This window comes from Lutra lutra, chromosome 8 (assembly GCF_902655055.1).
Source record: "Lutra lutra chromosome 8, mLutLut1.2, whole genome shotgun sequence".
NCBI lineage: Eukaryota > Metazoa > Chordata > Mammalia > Carnivora > Mustelidae > Lutra > Lutra lutra.
In genome coordinates this window covers 10,113,418-10,139,537 of record NC_062285.1, presented here as the reverse complement: position 1 = coordinate 10,139,537, position 26,120 = coordinate 10,113,418, and the positions used below count along the sequence as shown (strand labels likewise).

The 26,120-nt window shown below is 49.6% G+C and overlaps 1 protein-coding gene across 12 annotated transcripts in view; it reads right to left on the bottom strand.

The window, feature by feature from the left end:
* The window catches only part of CELF2 (CUGBP Elav-like family member 2), a 508,648-nt gene that overhangs the window by 40,573 nt on the left and 441,955 nt on the right, over positions 1 to 26,120 (bottom strand). For all 12 annotated transcript variants that reach the window (XM_047741384.1, XM_047741375.1, XM_047741377.1 and 9 more), the window contains 4 exons: positions 25,390 to 25,524; positions 17,173 to 17,252; positions 12,923 to 13,081; positions 9,206 to 9,269 (listed from right to left, as the gene is read on the bottom strand). In XM_047741384.1, coding sequence (XP_047597340.1) covers positions 9,206 to 9,269; positions 12,923 to 13,081; positions 17,173 to 17,252; positions 25,390 to 25,524 — 438 coding nt within the window. The remainder of the gene's footprint in view (positions 1 to 9,205; positions 9,270 to 12,922; positions 13,082 to 17,172; positions 17,253 to 25,389; positions 25,525 to 26,120) is intronic.

Below are 26,120 nucleotides of genomic sequence, written 5' to 3'. Positions count from 1 at the left end.
GGCTTAGGGAGAAAGACAAGCACCTGATTTCAAAATCCACTTAGGGGCTGGGAGGCGCAGATGCTGGACACGAGTATTTGTGGAATCCTGCTAACTTCCGTGAGCGCAGGGCAGCCTCCCCGGAACCCCGTCTCCTCCGATCAGTGCAACTGGCACCAGAGCTCACCTCCCCTTCCCTCTGATCCAGGGTCAGACAGGGTCATCCTTATGAAGACGTGGGACTTGAGAAGCGTGGTCTTATTTTTCTGGGGGTACGTGAGGCAAATGGGGGAGGCAGAGACCCAGCCTCAGCACAGACCCAACTGGATGCAGTGAGGGGCTCCAGCTCCCACCAGGGGCTCGAATGCACTTCACACCCTGCGTGGGCTGACAGGCCAGGGCCCTGAGTGATGCTGGGGGGAGTGAGGGACGTTCCTTCTGACCCATCAGTCCCCTCTTGGACCTCTTGTGGCTAATGTCCTTCTGATGCTTTAATGGCACAAACCCATAACCAGACTACATTCCCGACACTCGGCTGTGCTGGTGAGGAAAACCCACGGGACCCGCCTGGCACGAGTTAACGGTAAGCAGAGCCTGTCTCCTGGTTCTGGTCCCACGGAGCTCCTCTGGCCTCCAAGACCGCTCCCCTGATGCGGGCCTTGGGGCGCAGAGGGGATTACAGAAACTCCAAGGAACTTAGCCCATGCTTTGGCTCAGAGACTCAGTCCTGGGCTGAGGCTCCTACCACCCAGCACAGCCTCCCTCCGAAGGACCGAGTCTGCATTCAACACCCCCCTTCCGTGTGTGCTCTGCTAAGTCACTGGTCTCGCTGTTTTTCTGACTTGCGGCATTCACCACAATCTTGCCTTGAGCTTACAGGTGTGTACCTTTTACCCCCGTAACTAGATACCGAGCTCCCTGAGGGCTAAGGTTCGTCTGTCTGCCTGTGCAGATAGACACACACTTGCAGCTGTAGGCACAGCAGGCGATGGGGTGAATCCATGCAGGACAAACGGACCAGGGCAATCCAACATGAAATTCCCATGAACCACAATAAAGAGGACCACCTGTAGACCCACACAAGCTGTTGTTTTCTCCGCTGTTCGTCCTTCAATATTTAGCACGGCTTTCCCTACTGACTGTTTTCCTCAACGGTCACTAATCCAGTCTCCAAATATTTATTAGAACGATGCAATCTTCCTTATCTCACCACTGGCATGGCTGGGGTCCTGCTGACCATACTCTGGTTTCCATTCACTGTCCTCTCTGCTCACACTCCGGGTGTGTCACCCTCAGGGTCCCCTCGACCTTTCTTCCCACGTGTCACCACTCAGGGCAGTCTGCTGTCCTAGTCCACCTTTCACTGCCTCCACCCAGCAGGCCAGGCAGGGGGACCTTGGCTCTGGGGCAACCATAGTGGGTGCGGGGCCGACTCTGTCACAATCATACCACAAGGAAAGCAAAAATATGGGCCCAAGGAAGCCGCAGAGAGGGACAGTGGGATGGACAGGTCACCGCAAGGGCCAGGCATCTGAGGGGCAGGGAAAAAAAGGAGGATTCGATGGAGAGATGCAGCGAGCAGCAGGAGCCGGCGTCCCTGCCTGCTCATCCATCTGTCCGTCCACCCACCTTCCATCCGTCCGTTTAATTCCTTCATCTCTCTACCTATTTCCCAACTGCTACCCACCCAGCCCCCGACACATCTGTCCATCCGTTCAGCAGGGTACCGAGGCCCCGAGGCCAGCCCCCGGCCGCTGGACTAGGGATGGAGCGAAGACCAGACGGGGTGTGCCCCCCAGACAGCAAGGAGAAGCCAGGGCACCGAGCGGAGTCCTACTTCATCTGCTGCTGGAAGGAGGCCCCAGACTCAGCAGCTCCTTCTCACTGGTCTTTGACGGGATGGGAGAACCCGGGCAGCACTGGGCAGCTGACAAAGGCAGGGGGTACCCCCCGCAAAGGTACACGCCTCATCCTCCCATTCTAGTCCTTTCAGGGTACCCGCGTGCTGACGCTGGGAGGGTCACAGCCCCGTCCCCACCGACAAGTGCGGCTCAGTCGGCAGGTGGAGGGATGGGGGCTTCCCGCCAACTTTCTGGAGTGAGGGCGCTTCCCAGGCCTGATCCTCACCGTTCCTGCCTTTCCTTGACGACGCAGAGGCGTCCCTTCCTCCACCTGTCTGTGCGGCAGGGCCTGGGCTGCAGGGCTCTTCCCGCAGGCGGCGACAAGAGCCACTGTTTCCTGGGGGCGCTGCCGGCGCAGGGAGGACGGCGGCGCGGGGAAGACAGCGCTGCGCGGCGGCTCCTCCGGCCTCACGCCGCTCTCGCACCCGGCACCGCCCCGCGCTCCCAACCAGCCCGTGGGACCAGGGCACTGGCCAGGACACAGAGCCCGGGGAGGACCACCCTGCGGAGGCGGAGCCCCTCACAGGGGCTGGGGCTGTCCCTGCCCACTAAGGCCTCGCCGTGCGCCTTCGGTCCCGATGGTTCTCCCTGCGCCGCCGCCGCCGCCTCCTCCTCAGGGCGCTTGTGCTCCACTGGCGTCCTCTCAGCTCTGCTCCCAGAACTTTCGGGGCGAATGGGCGAGGAGGGAGGGGTGGCGGACACGGGGTTTTCCAAGCAGACGGGCCCGGGGCGCGGGGTCCAGGTGGCCGGCTGCCGGCAGGGCGGGGGCGCACACAGGGGGGCGCCTGCCAGTGGGTGCGGCCGGGCCTGCGGGACGCCCAGGCCGCTGACCCGCGGCCTTCCCAGCGCTCCCCGCTCGGCTCGGGGCTCGGGTCCCAGGGGCCAGTGCCGGGGCGCGGGGCCCCGGGCGGGCGCGGAGCCTGGAGGGGACCAGGAACCGCCTGCGCCTTGTTCTCCACATCGCAGAACCGCCGCCGTTCGTTTTTGGGCTGTGACGCCCCTCCCGCCCTTCAGCGACCCCCCGGCGCCCCCTTCTCCGGTTCCGATTCCTCGCCGCCCACATGGGCCCGGACCCTCTTTCCCGTGAGCCCCGAGCGCAGGGCTGTGTCCCTCGGCTGTACTGGACCTGGGGGCTCCCACCCACCCAGAGGCCTGAGGCCCGACTCGGGCAGTGGGGACCCGAGGAAACCAGGGCCCCGAACGGGCTGTGCCGAGGAGGGAACGGAGGCCAGAACGGCTGTAGCTCCCGCTCCCAGACCAAAACCGATGCACAAAGGCCGCGCAAGGAAGCTCAAGGAGCCAGAGGCCTCTCCCTGAACTCCGGGCTGAGGCGGGACCAGGGGCCTAAAGCAGCGGGTCAGGACCCTATGCGGGGCTCGCTGTGGCCTGGCCACGGGGCATCGAGGGCCTCGCTCCCCGTTACGTGGCCTTCAGTCCCACGGGAGGCCCAAGGCTCGTCCTCTCGGGGTCCCTCCAGGAAGACAAGCCTCCCCTGGCGGGTGAGGGGCCTTCCAAATGCTGCTGGCACCCCCCCCCCCCCCCCCACGGGATGTCCCCAGGGCAAGGGATCTGGACACCTTCCCTGCCAACAGCACGCAAGCCGGGTGGTGGATGTTAGGTTCTTCCTGCCCCTTCCCGGGGCTCCCCCAGCCTGGGCGGACATACACACACGCCATCGGTCCTACTGAGGGCCTGGGGGGCCCAACGCTGCTTCCAGAAAAGGCACCCTGCCCTGAGTAGGGAAAGCAGCAGCCCCCCGAGCTATGTGCCCTCGATCGCTCTCACTTCCAACCACCCCAGGCTGTTCTGTGGCCACTCTGGCTCTTCTGGACACAAGCGCTTAGGTCCCTCCCCTGGGCTCGGGTCCCACCTCTGGGCCCAGCCAACACTGGTGGCCCTGGCTGGCAGGCCGTTCTCGCGCTCTCTGCAGCCCCATTTCGGTTCTTTCCTGTCGTTTTCTTGTCTCTGGGGTGTGTGAGCCACTCTGTTCCTTCCTCTCTCAGCTCTTCTTCCTGGGCCCCTCCGGGTCGCCCATCCTCCGGTCACTCCTCTCCGTCGGGCCCACTCAGTGATCCCCACGGGGCGGCGGAAAGAGGCCCGCTGCACCCGGGATCGGCTGTCTTCCCCAGGAAAGCAACCACTTTCCACCTCACGGAGCACTCTGCTCCGAGGGGCGCCACGCAAGCCAGGGGTGGACAATCTGGGTGACTAGAAATACAAAACATCTAAATACATTTACGAAATCCCACAGCGTGCCAAGACCAAGACGGTTAAAAAAAAAAAAATTTAGGGGGAATGCAGGCATTCACCTTTTCTTCATTACTTGGGAAAAGAAAAATCCTTCTCCAGACGAAGAAAATGATGTACAGGAACAGATGTGCAATATGCTACTTGAAATTTAAGATTTAAAAAAATTATTTATAAGGAGAAGGGCATGAAAATTTAATTTAATGTTCACCTTAGGTAATTTGTGTCTTATTGTTCATAGCAATTACCATAAATCTGCATATCAATAAGCGAGAACAGATGTCAGTTGTTACAAGTGCTTGCCAATAAGGTCTGTTAAAAAGTGACAGATGGGTGGTTTATGGAAGTTTCTCATAAGGCCTATTAGCACATTCCCGGGAAGCCTCTGCAGCAAGAGGGTGGGAGGCTCTGCTCCAGGAAGGCCTTCTCGAATCCAGAGCCCAGCCCTCACAACCCAGGCGCTGCGGAACGTGGACACCAGCTTCTGGAAACATCTCCTGTCCTGTCCCCATCGTCACAGACATTCCAGGACAGCCTTCCGTAGAGGCAGGATCCACACCCATGTAGGGAGAGGGCGTTTGTTGTTTTAAGCAAAGAAGGGTGCCCTGTGCACGCTCACTGTGACGTTTAAAACTTAGGCCGAAGTTCTGGAAGAGAATCACTACCACCTCTTGGACGACGCCAAGTGCAGCCCTTTTCGTCTGCGTCCATCAACATATACATCTTTTTAGTCGTAGCTCCGTGAATCAACAGATGGACCTCTTCTTTGTCAGAGCTCTGTAAATCTTTAATTTCTTTAATAAACACCTCCGCATGCTGGAAAAAACAAAACAAAACAAAACAAAGCTGCCAACACCAAACAACCCACTCTGAACAACACGTGCGCCGCCTTCCACAAGGAAGGGAGGCAGCTCCCGGGGACTGTTACTTTTTCTGTGGCGTTATGGAGAGATCTCTGCATTACTGATCTGTGGCTTGGATTCGTGATTCGGCCTGTGAAACCGTGTTGCAGGGTAAGGTCTACTGCGGTCTGGGTGTCTGTGGAACAGACCTCTGCACCTGCTGACAACAGGCGCACCGTGTCTGGGGTGGTCCGGAGCATCGGCGCTCGGATGTGCTGGAAATTTGGACCTGCTGCGTCCAGCGCAGTGACATGGCAAGTGTGTTCATGACCCTCTAATCCTCGGTGGCCCCCCGCGCCCTTGAAGCAGGACGCCTGTGCTTCCTTGAACTCTGGACGTCAGTCCGTCCAGTGGGTCTCACCGAGTTATTATCTAACGTTTCCCGCTTCAGGTTTTCAAGTGCAACAGAGTAACGAAGTGCAGGTTTTGTCCTTGGCATGATGTGAGGATAAACTGTGATAATTGCAAGAAGCACTGTTAAAAACGAAACTGTGAAATAGGAGCCTTGCTTATCGAATGTGATGCTCTTTTAAGAGGACAGTGGTTGTAAAAAAAAATTATTGACCGAAAGTCACTTTTCCCTAATTCCTTCTTTTTCAGGGAGGAAAAAAAAAATCCAGACTCTTAGGCCCAAGTTTCTGAGATTTCAGAAATTCCTGGGACAAATATCACAGTTGGGTGAGAAATGGAAAGTTTCTTAGAGGTTTTAAGCGGCAAAATAAAATCAGTCAACTTTAAGGACACACAGGCAATACAGGTTGAAAGCATCTGGCTTCTACAGATTTGAGCCTGATCGGGTTTCTGCTCTTAAATTCCATATTCAGTAAAGGTTCCCTTCCATAAAATTATGAAACACATGTGAAGTTCTTTTCAGTTTGAAAGGGACATGGTCAGTCACTTTGGGGAAAACTAGCCGATGCCTCATTCCGTTTTATTGAGTACCAATACCTCATGCCTTGTCGAAAATGTTTTCCTTTTGTGGCTTTATTTTCTGCCCAAACAGAAAGTGTTTTGCTCATTCAAATGAGACATTTTTAGACTTTAGTGATAAACTTCAATCTCCCGAAGGACGGACTATTATATTTTGAGAGCTGTTCACAAAATATTATTGCTGCTTTCTGGAATGATGTTTTCTCTCTCTCTCGTGGTAGTGTTCCGAGCTGGATTGCTCGAACTTTACAAGTGGAGTATATTTTATGCCGTAAGACATAAAAACTGCATCTGAATCATGTAGGTTGCCATTCGAACTGGGCCCCGATCTCAAGCCCTCAATGAGCATTTGAACCTCGGGTGGGGATTTGGGAATAAACGGCCTCGTGGATTCTTCCTATCGCTTTTCACTGGATGCTGGGGCCATGTGCTTGGCCACATGTTTGATCGTGAACCCACAGTTGCCAAATTCTCGGCAACCCAACCGTGAAAGATGCTGTCATTAGCTTACTTAATGTTTTCTTGGCTCAGAAGGTAAGGCCAAGGTCAATTTCTCCATTTGAAAAAATAGGGCGTTTAACTTAAGCTCCCCTGGGAACGTATCCAAAATATCAATTTGTATTTGTCAATTTACACATGTATTCAGCCGTCCGCTCGGAAATAGGCAGTAGTAGCACCTCTCAGCGGAGCCAGGCCGAGTGCCTCTTGGGGCCTGATGGCTTGGGGCGTTTGGGGAGGTTGGGGAGGACAGGAAGGAAGGAAGGGCTTAGGGCACCCCTCCCATATTACGTGGGGTATCAGGTAAGCCTCCTTTATTTTTTAAAGATTCACTTACTTATTTTTAAGAGAGAGAGAGAGAGGGGAAGAGTGCGAGAGCCAGCAGGGGGCAGGGCAGAGGACAAATAGGGAATCTCAAGGCAGATCCTGCGCTGAGTGCAGAGCCCACGAGGGGCTTGATCTCAGGACCCTGAGGTCTGACCTGGGATGAAATCAAGAGTAAGACGCTCAATGCGACTAAGCCAATCTGGGCGTCCCAGGGAACCTCCTTCAGACAGGTACTTCTGTTACCATTTCACTTTGTAACGCTGGTCCGGTGGCCGGCGAAGACCAAAGCGAAGCCGTAAGAGCAGGAAAGCCTTAGAACTTGATTTTATTGGCAGAAAATACATAGGATATACAGTCCAAACCACAGTGCTTCAAACACTCAGGAAGAAGAAGCTGGATTTTCCCTAGGAATGAAGAAACCACCTTTCTGGAAATCACCGAGCAGATGGAGCCCTGACATCGACATCCTTGATACGCGGAACGTTCAAGGTGATGGTACATAATGGACCACACAGCATGTGATTCCACAGCCTGTGCAGACTTAGTGTGCTGAATTTTATATGTTGAAGGTTCAAGAGAGGGGTATTCTGGAAGGCCCAGAGCACTTACGACTGCCTTTAAATCAGCCATCTGCTCCATGGCCCTTCTAAGGTGACTCCCTGGATAGCTTTAGTTTTTTAAATGAGCACACAGAGCATGTAAATGCCACCATCCTGACCTGTGGCTGGTGAGACAGAGGAGCCCAGATCCACTGAAAAACAACAGGGCGCTCTATCCACCTGGGAAGACACGCTCGGCTGTCACTTCAGGATCCAGTGACCTTCTCTGCATAATTTAACTGTGGGAGTGGGAGAGCCGGAGGCTTCCTCTAAGGAAAGATCCTAATTTTGGACCTGGGTGGGTCCATACCATTAGAGGGGAAAATAAATGTTGTATTGGTTGAAAATATGACAAATCTTCGTATTTCCTGTAGAGCCATAATCTGGAGACTTTTCTCTTGAAAACACAGAGCACTCCCTGAGTATTTTTCACTTTTGTCTCTCCAATTCCCTTTACAGAACTAAACATTAACCATTTGCTGTGATCCTTAGATCCAAGGCAAGCCTCCAAAACCGTATTCATAAATATATTGCTGAAGGACTGAACTACTTACCATTTTAACATATTTTTTTCCCTCTAGTAAACCGAGAGCAGTATTACAATAAAACACGTTGGCACTGTCATGAGATTTAAAGCCCAATGAATAATTCTGCATTTTTTTTTTTTACTGTAGGCCAACATATCCTGTCAGACAACAGGTTCCCCTTAGTCTGTGGGGCCACGGGTAGGGCTGGGGTGGTGATCATGGAACACACGTGAGGAGGAAGTCCTTCCAGTTACATTCAAAGTGAAACAAACAAACCAAGGATAGTTATTTAGGGGAAAAAAAAAAGAAATGAGAAAAAGGTATTTTCACAGTGACAGGGAAAAAAAAGTCTGGCTTCTATTCCATACCTTCAAGGTTTCATTTCATTGAGTCAGGGTGTCCTTTGTTAAAAACAAATGGCACTTGATTCTAACATCCAAAATTCTGCTCTTCTCCTGCCCTCGCTTCCCCATCCTTCTGGAATCAAACAAGGGAAGTGCTCCCTCGCTGGCCCTCAGGGCAGGTGGATGGCACCTGTGTTCTGACAGACAGTGCGGGCCACCTTCTCGGCCCCGCAGAAGTTAGGGTCAGAGCCGGGGAAGGTGATGCCTTAGGAGTGACTTTTCACTAATCATCGCACCTTGGTTACTACTGACGCAGCTCATTCTACAAAGAAATCCTCCATGAGCCAGCTTTCAAATCCAGCCCCACTTTGATTTTCTCAAGAACAAAGATTATACTTGTGCATAAAAGCTTCTCATGCACAGTTCTGTCAACCGAGGGTACCAAAGTTTAAAAAAAAAAAAAAAAAGAAAGAAAGAAATGCGCCCTGTTAATTGTCTACGGCTATCAGGGGACCGAAACTGTATCAAAGATAGGCCTGCAATCTTGGCCTTCATTATGGAGGTCAGAATATTTATTGGATCTGCTTCTTATTAAAATTTCAGCAGCACGTCAATCATTCTGGCTGCCCTGGATAGAAGGAATCTTGTTGGAAATTCCCCAGCAATCAAACCCATCAAAAAACAAAAATAGCAAAATAGCAAACAACTCCGGAGGTTATGACAGGCTTTGCGCCCCCCCGCCCCGCCCTGGCTGGAGAGGTCTGAGGTGGAGGGCAGCTCCCCAGCCCTGGACTCTGATGGTCACACCGGAGTCCGAAGGCCGACAGGGCTGCTCGCGGCTCTCCTGCTCTCTGTTCTCTCTTTCTTCCCTGCTTGTCTTCTTAGCCCTCAGAAGCCACCCAAGTCCAGCCAACAGCACGGTCCAAAGCTAAGGCACGCGTCACGACTTACCAGCCATCTGCTGAATGCCACTGAACGCACCCAGGTTGCTGGAGGAGGTGGCTTGCTGTAGAAGCTGCAAAGGGAGGGAGAAGCGGACCGTCAGACCAAAGCGCACAAGGGAGGAGGAAGCTTCTGGAAGGGGTAGGGGGGAGCTGTCCAGCTTCCTGTGCGTTTATACAGTTGCCTGCTGCTCCCTATTCATGGGCCATAAATCCATATTAATGTCTAATCTCTATTAAGAAACACAGACACTGGGGAATTCAGTACCACTGCTGCCTTAAAACAATCCATTTGGTTTTTTTTAACGACAGGTGTTACGTCCATTGAAACCAATGCGGCGTGACTAAGGCGGGCTCCCTGTAGCCTAGTGGTCGCCATGGCTCAGCTCCGTCAACCGAGGCCCATCCCTCGGTCTAACAGCTCAGCGGCCTTCATCCTCCACAGGGAGCACCTGGCTTCACGGACTCTTGGGCCAAGAGAGACATCACCACAATAACTACTCTCTCTCTCTCTCTCTCTCACACACACACACACACACACGCACCTGTGCATGGCTGCCCAGGGACACCTGGGACCACCTGAAGCTGGTCTTCACTGGCAGAGGGGACATATGACCTGGTCAGAATTTAGAAGTGTCTGGTGTGAGGTACAATGACACTGGGCGTGACAGGTATGTCGGCTGCTTTTCAAAACAAAGTTAAGATCCCTGTGTCTGCATCTTTCCCTGGTGCCCTCGGAAACACATCTCACCCCCGAATCAGCGGGTACCCCAGATAAAGGCATGTGGCTACTGTCCTCAAGTGCTCCTTTACTGGTCCAATTCAGCTGAATTATAGGCTAACTTGGGGGCCGTCCTGTTGACCTAGATTTTTTGATACCCGCTTTTTGGGAAGGTAGATCAAGACAGACATCGTGTACAGAGCAACAAGCATCTAGTTATCCTTGCTCTGAAGTCCTCAGACACCGGGAGGCCCAGGTTCACCAGACTTGTTATTGAGAAATGTTATGATACTATGTGCTTAAGAGGACACGACCGATTTGTGATTCTACAAATAGCTTTGAGAATTTGTTTGGAGCATAGCAGAGCCACACAAAGTCACTCCTCTGGGTGACGGCGGCTGTTTTTGAGTTCAGTCGCAAGCGAAGTCTACAGCTGGGGAGGACTCAGAAATGGGCTCCATCCGGGGACTGAGAAGCACTAAGTGGAACGGAATCCAGTGGCTGATCTGGCCCGAGTCTCGGTTACCATGATGGTAAGGGGGTCAGCAGGGACAGGTACCAGAGGAACATCTGTGATGTTTACTCATCCCTCCTGACTTGTTGAAATGCACTGGATTACACACAGACTCAGATACACACACGGGGAACAGTGAGGAAGGAGGAGAAGTTAGGGATTAACCCTTTGCATGGACAGAAATCCCTTATTTTGATTTGATTTCATGGGTTTCCCATTCTCTGGTAGTTGTAAGCCCTTACTCCCTTTCCTACCAGGTATATTTAAAAATTAAAGCGAGGTAAAATTAAATTAGCTTTGAAGCGGTTTTGAGGAATTAATAATACCTACTGAGGTACGTGGAAATATGTGGCCTTGAACTATATTACATATAGTTCATATATATATACATATAAAAATACATATATAATACATACATATATATAAATACATACATATATATATATATATATATATATATATATATATATATATATAAAATACATACATATATAAATATGTAGCCTTGAACTATATTACCCAGGATTCTGTCCACGGATGGCCATTCTCTGGTGGGCCAGAGTCAAAAACTACCCTTCAGCCCACAAGCCCACAAGCAGGGGATGCCTTAAAGGCCAAGGGCTCTTCCGAAGAAATGGGTCTTCCAACGGAAAGGGGCATAACGAACATGGTCGAGAACGAATGAAAGCCCACAGTAGGAGCAAACGTCATTCAGATCATAGAAAAATATGTTTTTATAAATGACGTTGAGATGAATTCTTCTTCAGGGTACGGAACAATTTGCAGCTGCGGTCAAAGAAACACATGCTAGAGACAAGTCGTCTCTGCTGTGGGCATGGGGGAGGGGCCGGAAGTTGGGGGACAGGCACAGGAGTCTGGGTTTTTAGAAACGGTGGAGCAGGAAGCTGGATTCTTAGAATTATGAAAAGGTGAGCCTGACATCCATCTTGGACACCAATGCTGGTATCCACAAAGAGATGGTCTATGAATAAGTGAAAAGCACAAGTTTGGGGAAAACAAATGAGCGTTCAGCTCATAAGTCATTAACAAGACTCCTTTCTTGTTTCATTACATTTCAGACAGAGAGACCAAGAAAACAATATGGCAGAGCAAATTCGGGTCTTTTTTTTTTTTTTTTTTTAAGCAAGACCTCTGATGCAATCGCTCCCGGGGTCTCTGTGGCGAGGACTCAGAAATGGCTATAGGGCGACGGGAAAGTCGGTCAACGCTCTTACTAACGACACGAGCGAAGACGGGAGAAGCAGGTGCCGCCTTTGCTGAACAAACGTGCACTAGGAGGTGTTAACAGCCAGACACCCCGGGCACGGCCGGGCGGGTGCAGAGAGGACCGTGAGCCACAGCACAGGGCAGGGATCCCCGCCCGCCAGCAGCTCCGGCTCGGTGAGGCTGCGAAAGCTCCTGGAGCCTCCTTCCCCGCCTGCACCAGCCCGTTCCTCCGACCTACCCCTCACGGCCCGGGGGCTGTCGTGCAAGCTGTGCAGGCTAATGGACCCCGCGGTCCCGAGGGGGACAGTTAAAGTGCCAAGTAGCAGAATCAGGACAGAACATGCATACACACACGCACGCGCCCCACACGGGCACACCGGACAGGCCAGGGCACCAGCCCCGAACTCGCGATGCGAATTTACAGTCGTCAGTGGGGGGGGTCCAGCCTGCGGGAGCCGAAGCAGGAGCGCAGGCTAGGGTACCACGGTTCGCGGGGTTCAACTAGAAACAAATAAAGACCTGGACCCCTGTTAGCTGCCTTCCGCCTCACAGGCGACGAGGTCAGCACGAGGGCCCCTCCCGGGCTACACGAGGATCCTGCGATGTCCATGGCGGGGGGCGGGGGGGGGGTCACTGGTCTGTGCGAGGTTTAGCTCTTGCCACCGGAACTGTATTTCCCAGCGACACACGGTATTTTACGGGGGTGGTTGAAAGATTTGGGTTTATCGGCCCCGAAATAGGATCTCATGTTTGGGTCCCAAACAGATGAAGAAACGTTTGATTTTGTCACTGTGGTTCCACAGGGAAGGGCCAGGACCACCGAATGGCAGGGCCGCGGGGGGCTTCGCTGGCGGTCCCGGCGTGGACTGTGCTCACCTCTCGGGCCACACCGGCCTCGGGGTCGCTAGGCCGTCCTCAAGCGTGCCACCCCCTGTCACACAAGACATTACGAGGTCTCGGAAACAGCGGTTAGAAACTTGGCCTCGTGGGCCTCGGCTCAGCCGACCTCAGGCCAGAAGGAGTCACGACCTGCTGCTCCTCGAGTTAACTTGGACAACCACTGTGCACCAACGCTGATCTCAGTAATTTCCCCAGATTCGAAATGCCGCACACACGGAATTCTTTTGGGAACTTTGTAGTGTGTGTGTGTGGGGGGGGGAGGGCAAGGCGCTTTGGGGAGGGCAAGGCGCTTTGGGGAGGCCACAGCGGGGACGGCCCCCTCCGCCCTCTCGGGGACCCGGCGCTGGCCCCGGCCGGGCACTTACCGCCAGGTACTGTGGGGTGAGTCCACCCAGACCCGTCAGGTTCCCCCAGGTGGCAGTGTTGAGCTGTTGCATCTGCTGGGCCAGCTGCTGCTGGAGGCGCCTTTGCTCCTTGTCCTTCTGAGTGTCCGCGAACTTCACTACGATGGGCGAGGAGCAGCCCTGTGGTCAGACACAGCGGAAAGTGAAGAGGGGGGTTACCGCCTGGCTGAATCCTCCCGCGACACTCAGCACTGGACCTAGCTCTCTCAACTATCTCGGAGCACATGGAACCTTCTGGAAGGTTTTTTGTTTTTTTTGTTTTTGTTTTTGAATGGCCTGATATTCCTTCTTCTTCTCTGACCAGTACCATCAACCGAAAATTCCAGATACTGCCCCTGGTTTCTCGGGGGATCTGGCGGTCGGTGAAGCTACTTGCTTTCTTGCTGTGCTTATCACACTGCCTCTCCTCCTCTGTTCGCGAGTCTTCCTCCAACCTTCCCAGGACCTCCTCAGAGACAAGAGACCTTATCAATGTTCTTTAATTAAGCTTCATGGTTCGCTTGCCTGCAAGACAGACTTGCCTGTGTGTCTGCCTGTCCCCACGCGTGAGCGGGGGACAGAGTAAGAGAGATACTGCGGTGGGAAGGAACATGTCCCTCGTTCTTGTATTTATTTTTTCACTCTTTCCATTGTCGGGGCCGCTTTTTTGAACTTTGGAGCGCGGGAGTCCTCCCGACGCAGCACTATAGATGGGAGAGGAGGGTTTTGTTTTAGGAAACGTGGATGGGGGGCAGGAGAGATTGAGGACACAGGCCCGGCCCAACGGCACAGGGAGGCCTCTCTCCCTTCTCGAATGTATCTACTCTATCCCCCTCACCCAGGGCTCCTGCAAGTCGCCGGTCTCCGCAGCATAGTCTAGTGAAAGCAGCTGTACGGGACGTGGCTTCTCTCGTCAATGGAGCTCACTGTTCTAGGTGCTTCTTTTCAGTTTCTGTTCCCTTTAAAAGGCAGCGAGTAGGGGCAGTGGGGGAGTGCATGGCCAAGGGATATAGACTAGGACGAATTCATGTCCGAGATGGAGAAACTCATTAGGGAAACTAAGGGCCTGCGTCTCCAGCAGGAAGACGTCCCTCCCTGAGCTGCTCTGGAACATTCGCCCCTCAGCCAACATGCGGCAGAGACACGAGTTCCTCCCTTCCCACCCTTCTCCCTCTTACTACGGCTTGCCTACACATCTCATCACCGTTAAAGCTGTTAAATTTTGCTGAGGTAAAAGAAGTCATTCTACCTAGGTGATTAAAAGAAAAACAAAACTTTTATTGAAACTCAGCATGATAATAGACCTCTCTTTCCCCCTCAGAAATTTTATATTCCTACTTAAATGAGCTCTCTCTCTCTTTCCCTTCCCCTTGGGTCATTTTTCTTTCTCCTAGAGAACAAACCTGCATGTGTTTTTTTTTCTTATCACCTTGAGTAGTTACTGGGGATGTAGCTGTGAATATGTGCGGCTACCGTGTCTGTTATGAGCAAAATTTAAAAAAAAATGTGCAAAAAACAAGGTGGCTGTTTCAGTTTGAACTTGCAGTGTCCCAGTCTTCAGCGCGTAGCCACGGCCACAGGACAGAATGTTAAATGTCAGTCAACCGCATGAAATAATCTTTCCACCACTTAAAAAAAAAAATCTATACTTCATTTTTCTTCTTCTGCTCCATATTTCAGCACTTCGTTGCTTTAGAGAGAGCAAAATACTCTGAAAATGGAAATTATACAGAGGGAGGGTTTTGTATGGAAAGGGCTGTTACTGTTGTATCTAATTTGTTCCATAAAAAATCATAGCATCTCCTCCTAAGAGTACCTTTACTGTTTTTTTTTTTCTTCCTTAAAAAAAAAAAAAAAAGATAAAGAGGCAAAATATAGGTCCAAAATAACTTGTTTAAGCCGTAAATAGGGAAACTGGGATGGGCGCAGATTGGAGGAAAGTGGAAAAACAGAAAGTACGATATAAAAATTGTTTTAAAGAACATGTTCTTTTAAACTTTAACATTCAAATCATTTTGAATTTAAGTTTCTTAGATAATACATCTTGGTTAAAGATGTGAGTCAGAGTCCTGAAAATAACAGAATTAGTTAAAAAAAAAAATCCAACAAACTTCGGTTGTACAACTATAATGTGACTGGCATACGATAAAGTCTTCCATTTAAATGTCAGTATTTTTTAAATTCAACGAGAAATTTCAATGTCTAAGGGTCCCTCTGTCTGAGCCTGGGTGTTCCAGATTTAAAAACAAGTTGCACCAAATTTGATTTAAAAAAAAAAAATTACAGATGTCAATATACCAAAGGGTCAAAGATTTCCTAAGAATGAATATGCCCCACTCTCTCCTGCAGACTCTTTTCATTCTGAGCCCTGTTCTTCTTTGGTTCTGGGTCATACCCAGGTCTGCGCTACGTTCCCGAGCTCTCTCCCTGCGGGAACACAGGAGAACACAGACCAGCATCCTCTGCAGCTTTACTTAGGGGACCCTGATGGAGGAACTGGGGTTAGAGCTGAAAGAATTTAGGTTAAAAAATCATCTAAGGTACCAATCACTAAATTACAGGAAATAAAAATGATTAAAGAGGCACATGTATGGAAGTTAATAAATACAGGTGAAAACTTTTTTTTTTTTTTTTCCCTTCCCTAACCATACTCTTTGATCTCCAAACTGAAGGGTGGCTGGGATTCAGACTGATCCCAATAATGGAGCAGCCGGAGAGAAAGTGGGGGACAAACACAGCATCAAGTGTGACTGCACGTCGTACAAGACTGGATCCCTAGGTATTTCAAATCCTGCTAATTATCTCTTATTGTGGCCGATTTTCACCTGAGCTCGCCTTCAGGTAGGGGGGTGTGAGTGTCTTAAAAATGCATTGCACTGAAAGGAAAACACAGTGATTATATAAGATATGTTAGGAATATCAAAGTCAAAATGAAGCTCAAAATAGACAATAGGCTTTGCAATGCTGATATCAAAACTCAGAAAAGTACAGGAAACACTTAATGACAAGGCCATGCACACTCCTTGCCCCCCTCGTCCACCCACCTTCCGCCTCACTGTAAAAAAAGTTGCCCACAAAACATGACGTGGAATGATCACTTAGCTCCCAGCATGCTTTGGGAGATGCAGCATTGCAAAAAACGAACAAAACAAATAAAAAATAAAGAAAAATAAACCCCCCCAAAGAAGGAGGTAAAAAAAAAAAAAAAAGCGCAAACGATCTGTAAAGAAATTTTTGCACATTAAATAAAATTGAAAATATTTTGCTTTCCAGAAGATGAAAACGTAACTTCAGGTAACACCACAGGGCCACCTTGAGAAAAGATCACCCATACACAGATATACAGAGTACAGAACATGCACTCCCAAATGATTCTACCAGACAGTACAGAGTAAGTCACAGCATATCACTCTTGGAATGCTTTTGTGCAAAATTCTGAAAGGCCAGACCCGAATCACAGACTAGAAGTACAGAGCCATCTATCTACGTGAGTGGGTGAAACACTCACATCGGCATATCCATCTTCCCCCAAAGCCACTATCTCTCATTAGGAGACCAGATTTGAGCCTTCATGTTTCTTTCATTGTGCATTTTTTTTTTCCAAAAAGATGAATCTGATTTTTCAAGGGATTCTCATCCATTAACATTTTCACTGGTTAAACAATGTAGGAGAGGTATTAATTTTCTCCTGACATTCTTGATGCAAAAACACAATTCTCTTGGACTAAAGAGAACTTGAGCCCACACTGGAGGAAAAAAAAAAAAAAAAAACAGAAAAAGGAAAAAAAAATTAAAAAGAGCCCTGTGACTGGCACAGGGCGGGCTGTAATTTGGAGGGATGGCGGTTAAGGCTGACTCTGTACCAACCCTGGACCAGGAATGGGCTGGGTCCTGGAGAGGTCGAGGAGGAGTCGTGGTTTACATCGCATCATGACTGCTGTGCGGCAGGGCCCAGGGCCACTGCAATAAAAGGCTCAAAAAATAATGTACAGCTGTGGAAGGTTCTACTAAATGCATTTCAAGTCATTAGGGGAAAAATTCAGAGAGCGAGAGAGCGAGAGAGAGAGTGAGAGAGAGAGAGAGAGAGAGGATGAAGATGAATGAATGAATGGAAGAGATGGTGGAAGTGTCCGTCTGTGATTGTCACTGAACAATCCGCACAGGAGAGAGCTGCTTTACCATTCCCCATCATTTGCACAAAGAAAACAAAGAAAGGGCAGATGATACAGTACCTCCATGGTCTGAGACTGATGCATGGCTTTGATTGCATTCTGTGCCATTGCCCTTGTAGAAAATGTGACAAACGCACAGCCTGTGGGAAACAAGGGGACAGGGAGCAGGAAAGACAAAAAACAACAAGACAAAAGGGTTGGACGCTTGTTAAACCAACACAGTCTACGAGAACTGCCACAGGACGCCACTGTTCTCAGTAGTACATAAAAATCAACAACTTCTCTCTTGGTTTTATCTTAGTTTGCTTTTGACTCACAGTGCTGACTTGCTAATCTGACCAAAGCAGAAAGATTTATTTATTGACTAGTTTATTTTTTAAAATGGAGACGAGGGGAACGTAGTTGGGCATTTTTTTTTTTTTTTTTAAAGACACAGGGGGTCTGGAATTAGCAAGATCTAGTCTGAATTTTCTAAAATAAAAAGTTGCTATTTTACATTTTTCTCCTTGGCTGATCATCTTGACTCAGGGCATCCACACATTCGGGCTTTTGGATTTCAAATTCTAGCGTTGATTTTTTTAAGCAGCAAATAATAAAATCCTCGACACCAAGGGACAAATTAGCAAATAAAATTCCAAAGGCTTGGAACGTCAGCAAATTAATACATCTGATCTCTTCTGGGTAGTTAAAACATATACATGTATACGCATACACTGATGTGATTCAGATGCAGAGAAATGTACCCCAGCGTACAGGACCTGTTTAGTGATAATTACTTATGAACAAAAACAAATGCTCTGTTACTCTGAGAATAGTCGATAGTGCACACGAGGCGAAAGTTTAAAACCTGCGTTGGATTTCTAAGTTGTAGAAAATCTTTAGGACTTTCCCAAGTTGTGGTTTCGGCTATGCATCCGGGATCTGACCTAAGGTTTAACATCCACCAGACAATGTACAGTTCTCTGAACGCTTCCGGTGAGACCCATTGAACTTTCCATGGCTCTTTATTTCTCGTGCTGTAAAATCACCAGAACCCACAGCGCCTGCCCCAGTGCCTGGTGGCAGGTGCTAGCCACCGTGCAGGTCGCCGTTCCAACTACATGGCTCATTGCCCTTTTCACTAATAAAAACACTGTCTGCTGAAATTTACATTTTCTTCATCGTGCACCCTTGGGCTTCTTAGGGAAAAAGACTGTGAAATTAATGCAGATTCAGGCTGATTTTATAATAATACCACAGCACACTAAAAGCTTAGCTAAAGCAATGCAGACTTATTTCACTTATGATCTCTAATGACTTTAAAAGTGCATTGATTTTCAGCTTCTTTAGCTCTGCACAGTTTGAACTTAGGTATCAGAGAATAATTTAGTGTTCCACTCAATTTCTTCAAAACATTATTATTATTACTACTTAAAAGATTTCCAAATGAAGCAGATCTAAACACCGAGAGGCGGGAGCCTGTTGTCATCTCAGAGTGAATGCACGGAAGTGGGATACTGGCATCTGCAATGCAAGATTATTGCCCCTGTGGCCAGTAGGCCAAACAGAATGTTCTACATCCAAAAAAAAAAAAAAAAAAGAAAGAAAGAAAAAAGAAAAAACCCAAACAAAAAACCCCCAGCAGATTGTTTGATTTATGTAAATCAATTTGTGAGCCATAAAATATATTTTCTTCTTTTGCTCTGCCTGAGTACCTGGTGAGATTATCAAGTCAATACTGTATTCGCACCTTTTAATCAAACAGCAATAAGAGAAAGCAACACCTGCCCATTATCCCCAAAGCACAAAAACATCCAGTCATGAAAATAAGTCAATGCATTTTTTTTTTTTTTGCATCATGCCGTAATTTTGAATACAACAAAACTCTGAGTACACGGGAGAGTCATCTCTCATTGGCCTCCCAGTTACGCTGGCCTCAAGAAGCCTGAGGTCTAGCTTGCTATGAATGCCGAGTGGTTTCGTACACTTCTCTGACATTATAGCAGCTAGTGAGGCTTACTATTTAGACACACTGCCTGCTCCTCCACTGGCTGTAGCTTCTGTCGTCAGGGAAAGCGATCTGGAGCCTTCTTTGAGGCATCTAGAAGGTGTGTGTAACAGCGTGCGACAGAGGACAGCACGTCTACGGGCTTCCATATTGTGACTCAGCTCTACAATCCGAGAGCCCCAACGTTACCGTCCGTCTCCAAATAATACCCCTTTAAGAACATTGTGATTATCACCGACATCGTTAACGGAGGCGAGAACACTAAGATGTGTCTTCTTCCGTTTCTTGAGACCACAATGGAATTATTTGCTTTTGCAAATCCTCTAAGGGAAATATACCTGACAGCATGTGAAGCCTGGCCTAACTCTGCTTTTAATAGTCAAGAAGGCTGTTTCATTCACTTTATTTGCTCTTATTATCCAGGAACATGTGCCGAACTGACAGTTTCTGAATGGAGGATAAGAATGCATTAAAAAAAAAAACACACATATAAAATGTCAACAGAAATCAATAAGGCACAGTTTATGCATTTACCACAATTTCAGAACAAACAGAACTTTTTCAGTAACTTAGTGAGAAAGATACAGCAATTAGCAGGTCTCAGAAGTATTAGCAATAGAACAATAAAATTCTGTCTCTATAAACTTGAACGACTGCTCTTTCCTCTCTGAAACTTGCAATTAAAAGCTCGAATTGATGTTTCTAATTACAGAACCCTTACTGCATCCCCCCCCCAAAATATATCTGACAAATCTGATGACTCCTTTAACCTTTTTACTCCTTTGGCAGTGGTGTAGGAAGAGAGAACCTGTCGCGTCAGGGGCTCTGTCAAGTTCGGACTATGTGCGGTGTTCAATTACTTCAGAGGGAGATGACTGTCGTTTGTAAAGGGAGTGCGCGTGTTGAAAATTTCCCTCCCTCTGCCATTCTGAACTTCCACAACTTCAGAACCCAATGTTTCATGGCTTGGTAGCTTGTTAACCTTTGTAATTTCTGCTCTAGTCCTCTGGTTAGATGTTAATTTTCTTTTCCCCATCACTGAAAACATGGTGGCGGCTTTAGGATTATGCCTCAGATCTGTGGCTTTTCACTAATATAGGGTCATCTGAGCTTTCTCCATGAAGACTGGCTGCCAGCTTCTCTGACCTTGTAGAGTCAGCCCTCAACTGTTCTAGACTAGTGGATGTCCTGTCTCAGTAGTCAGTTCTCTGGCTACTGACTAAAACGTAGGAGAAACTAGAATGGGGCAAAAAAGATCACATGTACCAAGATAATGAAGCTTTTTAAAAAAAATTTTGGGGGTTTTGTTTTTTGTTTTGTTCTCTTTAGGAAAGGTAGTCTGTATATCATTGTCTTAAAGCCTCTCCATGTACATAATAGCTGAAAAAAAGGAAAAGTCTGTCCTTAACTGTGGCCAACCTGTCATTTACCTTACAATTATTTATTGTCTCTACTACTTTCAGAATGTCAGAGATTGCTCACAGAAATGAAAGGAACCGAACTCCTCCTAGTTCAGTGAGGTTGCCTTCTTGCTGCTAAAACAGATAAATGATTGACTGGAGAAAGGTTTCTCCAAGTAATTTCCTCCTACAGACGGGATCTAAGGAAAGCACGTGGCCCTGTCACAGAGAAGATTCTGGAACACATCTATTACACTTGTCATCTCAACCGAAAAGCTATCTTTGCTCAGGTGTTCTACCCTTTCTCTCAGCTGCAGGAGAATTTTGAGGGAACGAGATGAATTCTTGGTCTGTGCCAGAAAAAAACAAAGAGCGAGTGAGAGAGAGGGGGAAGGAAGGAAAGTAGGAAGGGAAGAACTTTTAAAAGCACGTCTAACGCCAGGGCCTCTTGCTTTTCTGCCTCTTCTTTGAAAGAGAAGCAGCAGCCTGCTAGATTTCAAATGAGGAGGATAATTTAAAATAACTTGGGCAGCGTGAAAGCACTTGTGGCCTAGGGAAGACTTGTTTATAAATTCCCGTTGTGCCAGAGAAAGTTCTTAATGCAGCCAATTTTCCTTGTTGTATCTTTTTAGCAGTGGCAGAATTTATTAAACGTACCTATCACTACCACACGAGAGCTTCCCAACTACTGCGTGGATGGGCCATCCCCAGGGTTGGGTTAGTTCACTTGGAACTGGCGTGGAGAGATAGCTGGTCCGTGCTGCCCGAGGCTGAGTGTGGAGGGGGACTTACTGCTTTGCAGAAATCTCACCCCTGTGAGGAGCTTCAGAGACTGTCCTCAGAACGACAAAATACAGTTAATAACCCCAGGGTATTTGATACGCGTTTCCACGTCTGTTTAGATGCTAAGCGGATACGCCTAAGACGTCCTGATCAAAACCGAGTCTGCTCCAGGTACGTATTTCCAAAGTCAAAAGCCCTGTCCTAATATTCTGATCAGAGATAATGGAAACAAATGAGGATTTAAGGGCTAAAGCCAGTCTGGGCTTGCCAACATCCCCGAAAATATTGCCAATTTCATTTGTCAAGGGTTTTGGAGGAGGACGTTGGAACACTGTAAACACAGCTGGAATATTCTTAAACAAGCAGAAAGTTACCTTACATGGCAGTGCAGATCTGACTACACTTCACAGGGACAGGAAAAGGAGAGAAACTCTTTTCTGGTCTCCGAGTTACGGAGAGTCGTTGCCAGGGTGCAGAAGGCGAGCCGTGTAGACTATACCCGGACAGCCTATGCTGACTGTGGGGTTACGGGTACGTGAGAACATGTGCATCTTAGGAAACCAACAGGCGGAGGGGACACTGATAAATAAATGCACGGGAGGAGAAGACTTCCAGCCTAGATTTTGAGAGCAGATGCCCCATCTGACTTCCTGTGCATGGGCTCGTGGCATCCTGCTCGCTTTCTCCAAGAAGGTCCATTCGGCAGGCCTGGGAGGCCCGCTTGCTGTTGCAAAAGGAGCTGAATATTATGAAGGGGCTGGAAAGCACCTCAAACCAGGTTTTCCAAATGAGAAAAGATGGCAGAATGGGTTACTGGCCCCAGAGGGGAAAACCCATGCTTAGCTGCGGGCACATTGCGTAAAGAGAGTCAGACTCCTGATGCTCGCTGAGCGCTGGTTTCAACGTGCTTGGTAGATGCCAGCTGCTGGTCTGGGTGCAGCCACGACAATTCCTAGGGAGGGGTGGGCGGGAGGGGGGTCTGATCTGGAACGTGGCACAAATCGGGGACTGCAGAGTCCTGATGGGACTTTACAAACGCTCTTTCTTGCCAATATGGAGATGACAATTTTTGTTTTAGAGATGGTGATTCTAAGCCAAAGTCCAGAGCTGTGGGTCCTGACAGCCCACTACCTGCATCAGTGGGGCAGCCCCAATCCTACAAGCCTGGGGAAACCTCGGCTTCGCAGCCTGCAGGGAGGAAGGGAAGCCATGGAGGTGGCAGAGAAGACCGGACAGGAGACACGTGGTGGAGAAAGCCAAGAACCACCTCTTTTGTCTTCATTCTTGTAGTGGAACCGGGCAGGAGTGAAGCCAGGAAAGTGAACCACTTCTCTGGACCTCTCCCTCGTGACCAAACGGTGTGAGTGCAAAACCTTTTTTCCGGACTAGCTCATACTCAGTTTAGCATTAGAAGGTGCTTTCCAGAGCAGCTCACCTTTCCTTTCACTTAGTTTTTATTTATTTATTTGTGTCTCAAACAGCTGAGCTACCAACAGGCAGGGAGACGGGAAATGCTGAGCACCCTTTATCTGCAGAGCCACTAATGGGAGACACTCATTAATATTTGATTGAAAACTGCAATTCTTTAATGAAAGCAAAATAGTGGCACGAAAGAGAATTGTTCTTTTCACAAATACACGGATTCAGGAGCCTCCCCTGTACCCGGGAGTCCCTGCTTGAAAAACCGACCACTGTCCAGCCTTGTATTTCAGAACAAGTGGTTATAAATGAGTATTTCCTTTTTTGCCATAGGGAATTCTCATTAGGTCCCCAGAAATTACTTTTCTGTAAAGAAGGAGGAGGAGGAGGAGGAAAATAGAAAAAAAGGCAGGGAGGAGGAGTCTACTCTTTACACCGAGCCAGCATCTGCATAAAATGCGGGTGAGAACGCTCCCGAAACGCCCGTGGACATCGGCCGTTCTGGTGCCCTCGTGTCCGCGTCCTGCTCTCCCCTGCGGGCCTGGGCGCCTGGCAGATCTCATCCTCGGAGGTAACGCCGTCGGCTCAAGCAGCTGAAGATGCTCCTCGTTACTGTCTCCCCTGGACAGTCGGGGAAAGTGTCCGGGGGCCCCGGGCCCGCAGAGGCAGAGCAGGAGCCGAGGTCTCTCTTAAGCCAAGCTGGGACGGGAGCGGGGCAGCTACGGTGACTGGTGCCATTCACAAAGGGGTAAACTGAGGCACAGAGCTAGGACAAGGAACTCGGAAGGACTGGGACTGGATCTCGGGGTCACTGACCTCTGGGCCCTATAAATTTCACCATGATTAAGTGAAGGGCCTTCCTTTCTGTTCTGTCTCCATGCTACATGCCTTGGGGAATGCGAAACTGCCCAGATGGGCGTGTGGCTGAGAATAGGGGGAGAGAAGAGGGGTTCGGACTGCTGCGTTGGCAGTGGGACAGGGATTGCAAAGAAAGGATCACATGTCTCCTCTGTGTTTTCTTTTTCGGCTAGCCTCACTGCCTTTTCCCATGGGGTTCTCCTCCACCCCGGGTTGGTCCCCTTGAGTGGGTGGGTATCTCTCACAACTGCTGGCAGAGTCAGAGGACCCCAGGCGACGGAAGAGCTCTTGGGGAGCGGGTGTGCCAGAGTGGAGATCCCAGCCTCCTCCTATGCCCCTGGGGCTGTGTGGCCATGGGCCTGGGGGGCTGCCATGGGGGACGCCAGTGACCGCATGGGTGGCGAGCCACGGCTCAGGGTCTGCAGGCTAGGGTCCCGCTCAGGACCCATCTGGGGCGGCTGTGGGAGAGGCCCGTGCTTGCAGGGAGGCAGAATGACAACATTTGCAACTTTCGGGGAATGCTCCAGCTGTCACTCCCCTGCCTCCTTCCTTTTAAAACCACCTTCGGAAGAAAACATGAGCACCGCAAGCTGGAAGCTGTTCCGCCTCCTTCTCCTGTTCCCTCGACTACCTCCGTGCGGGGCTCTGGAGGTGCGTGTAGGCAGGAAACCTTTGTTCCCTGTGCCTTCCCCTCTAGCAGCTGACATCGTGAAGTTTCGTGTCTCAAAGTCAAAAGAACAAATGTTCTTCCCCACATGGTGCTGTGTTTAGCTAAAAGGAGGGAGATGGGTGAAAATCAGTGCTTTGAGACGTAAGGCCCGACCTTTCCTTCCAGCACCGGGAATGAGATGGCAGTGCTGGCCCAGAACCGGAGCCTGGGAATGACAAGAAGTTTCTAATCAGCCCCGCGGAAACTGCATCAATGAGCACATTAATAGAATGAGATCCTCTCTGTGTTACAAACATGGGGATTTCTTAGAAGAGGTGAAAAATACGTTTTATGCATATACTCTGACTGCAGCCTCCTGGGCCGTCTCAGGAAACACAGTCTGATGGGGGGTGGGCGCCAGTGACAGCGCTTCTGAGTGGTTTAGGAAGGGTCTGTGTGGCTCTGTCCGAGGAGAGGAAAACACGGAGGGAGAACGGCTCTTTCCAGTTCCCTTGGAGAGCTGCTTGTGAAACTGCTGGTTTCCGTCAGTGCTCGAAGCCACCGCCTCTGCTCCTGTCACGGTGACAGAGCTGAGCCTACAATCTCTTGGACCAAGTCACCTCTCTGCCACTTCATGAACTTCCCCCGATCGGGCCTCCAGGAGTTGTGATCTTGAAAATAAAACCCTGATAGCCCGAGACAAGCCTAGCTCTTCGGAGCCCCTACCTGCTCTGCACTACACAGAAACACCGATGTTCTCCCTTGGTTTCTATCGCTGTCAAGAGACCCATCCACTTCACGTTTCTCCTGGGCACGGGCAGGAAGCCAGAGACTGAGATGAAAACAACCCGTGTTCTCTTTCCTCCTCCACATCTCTCCCTCACCCCCAAAACGTACTTCAGTTTGAGGTCGGAAGGGCTGTACAACGACAGGGCGGCCCATTGGCTTCCCCGCTGGCCGGGAGAGCCTGAGACAACGCGCTGGCTTCCAGACCTTCTCGACCTGAGAGATACAAGGCGATCCCTTCCGCTACGGTGAAAAGCTCACGGTGGATAACTCGACCGCAGGGGACACGTTACAGGGTAACCTCTTGCTGCGTGCGGTGGCTATGTCTACCTTGACTGTGACACAGAGTTCCAATTAGCACTTAAGGGGAGAGACTTGATAGACGGCCCACTCACCTCGACTCAGCCCGTCGGGTCCCCGGAGAATCCGGCATTCTTCTATCTGGCCAAATGGAGAAAACATCACCCTGATATCATTCTCATTACATTTCTTCGAAACCATTCCTATGAACAATTTTCGGTCTTCCACGGCTAGGAGATAAAAATAATGAATGAGCAAAGGCCATTTTGATCCCTTTTCTTGTAATCAATGCCTCAGTACTGCACCAAGCCCGGGGCCCCCGGTCATGTGAGAGGAAGCGGCGCTCCAAGGCCGGCCCTTCCGACTGCCAGGCCTGATTCCTTCTCCACAGCCAAGGCCCCCCACCACCCCTCTCCCACCCAGCCCTTCCCAGACACTGCTTTCCTCTGTGAGCTCGTCCTTACCCATACGACACCTTCAGAGGACACCAGATGCTGTGAAGTCCCACCCCCCGCCCCACCATGTTGGGAAACTCGCAGAGCTTATGGACAGGTTAAGCCCCATGCACTGGCCCAAGGCTACCGTGACTGAGACATACATGGGAATGCGCCTTCGAATTTTTCTGTAGGTGTTCTTTTAACTTGAATGACCGAGAAAGAAAAAGGGTCAGGGAAAGAAAAATAGGACAAACAGAGGAAGCATGATAGAAAACACAACTTTTAAAGATTTTATTTATTTATTTGACAGAGAGAGATCACAAGTAGGCAGAGAGAGAGGAGGAAGCAGGCTCCCCGCCGAGCAGAGAGCCCGATGCGGGGCTCGATCC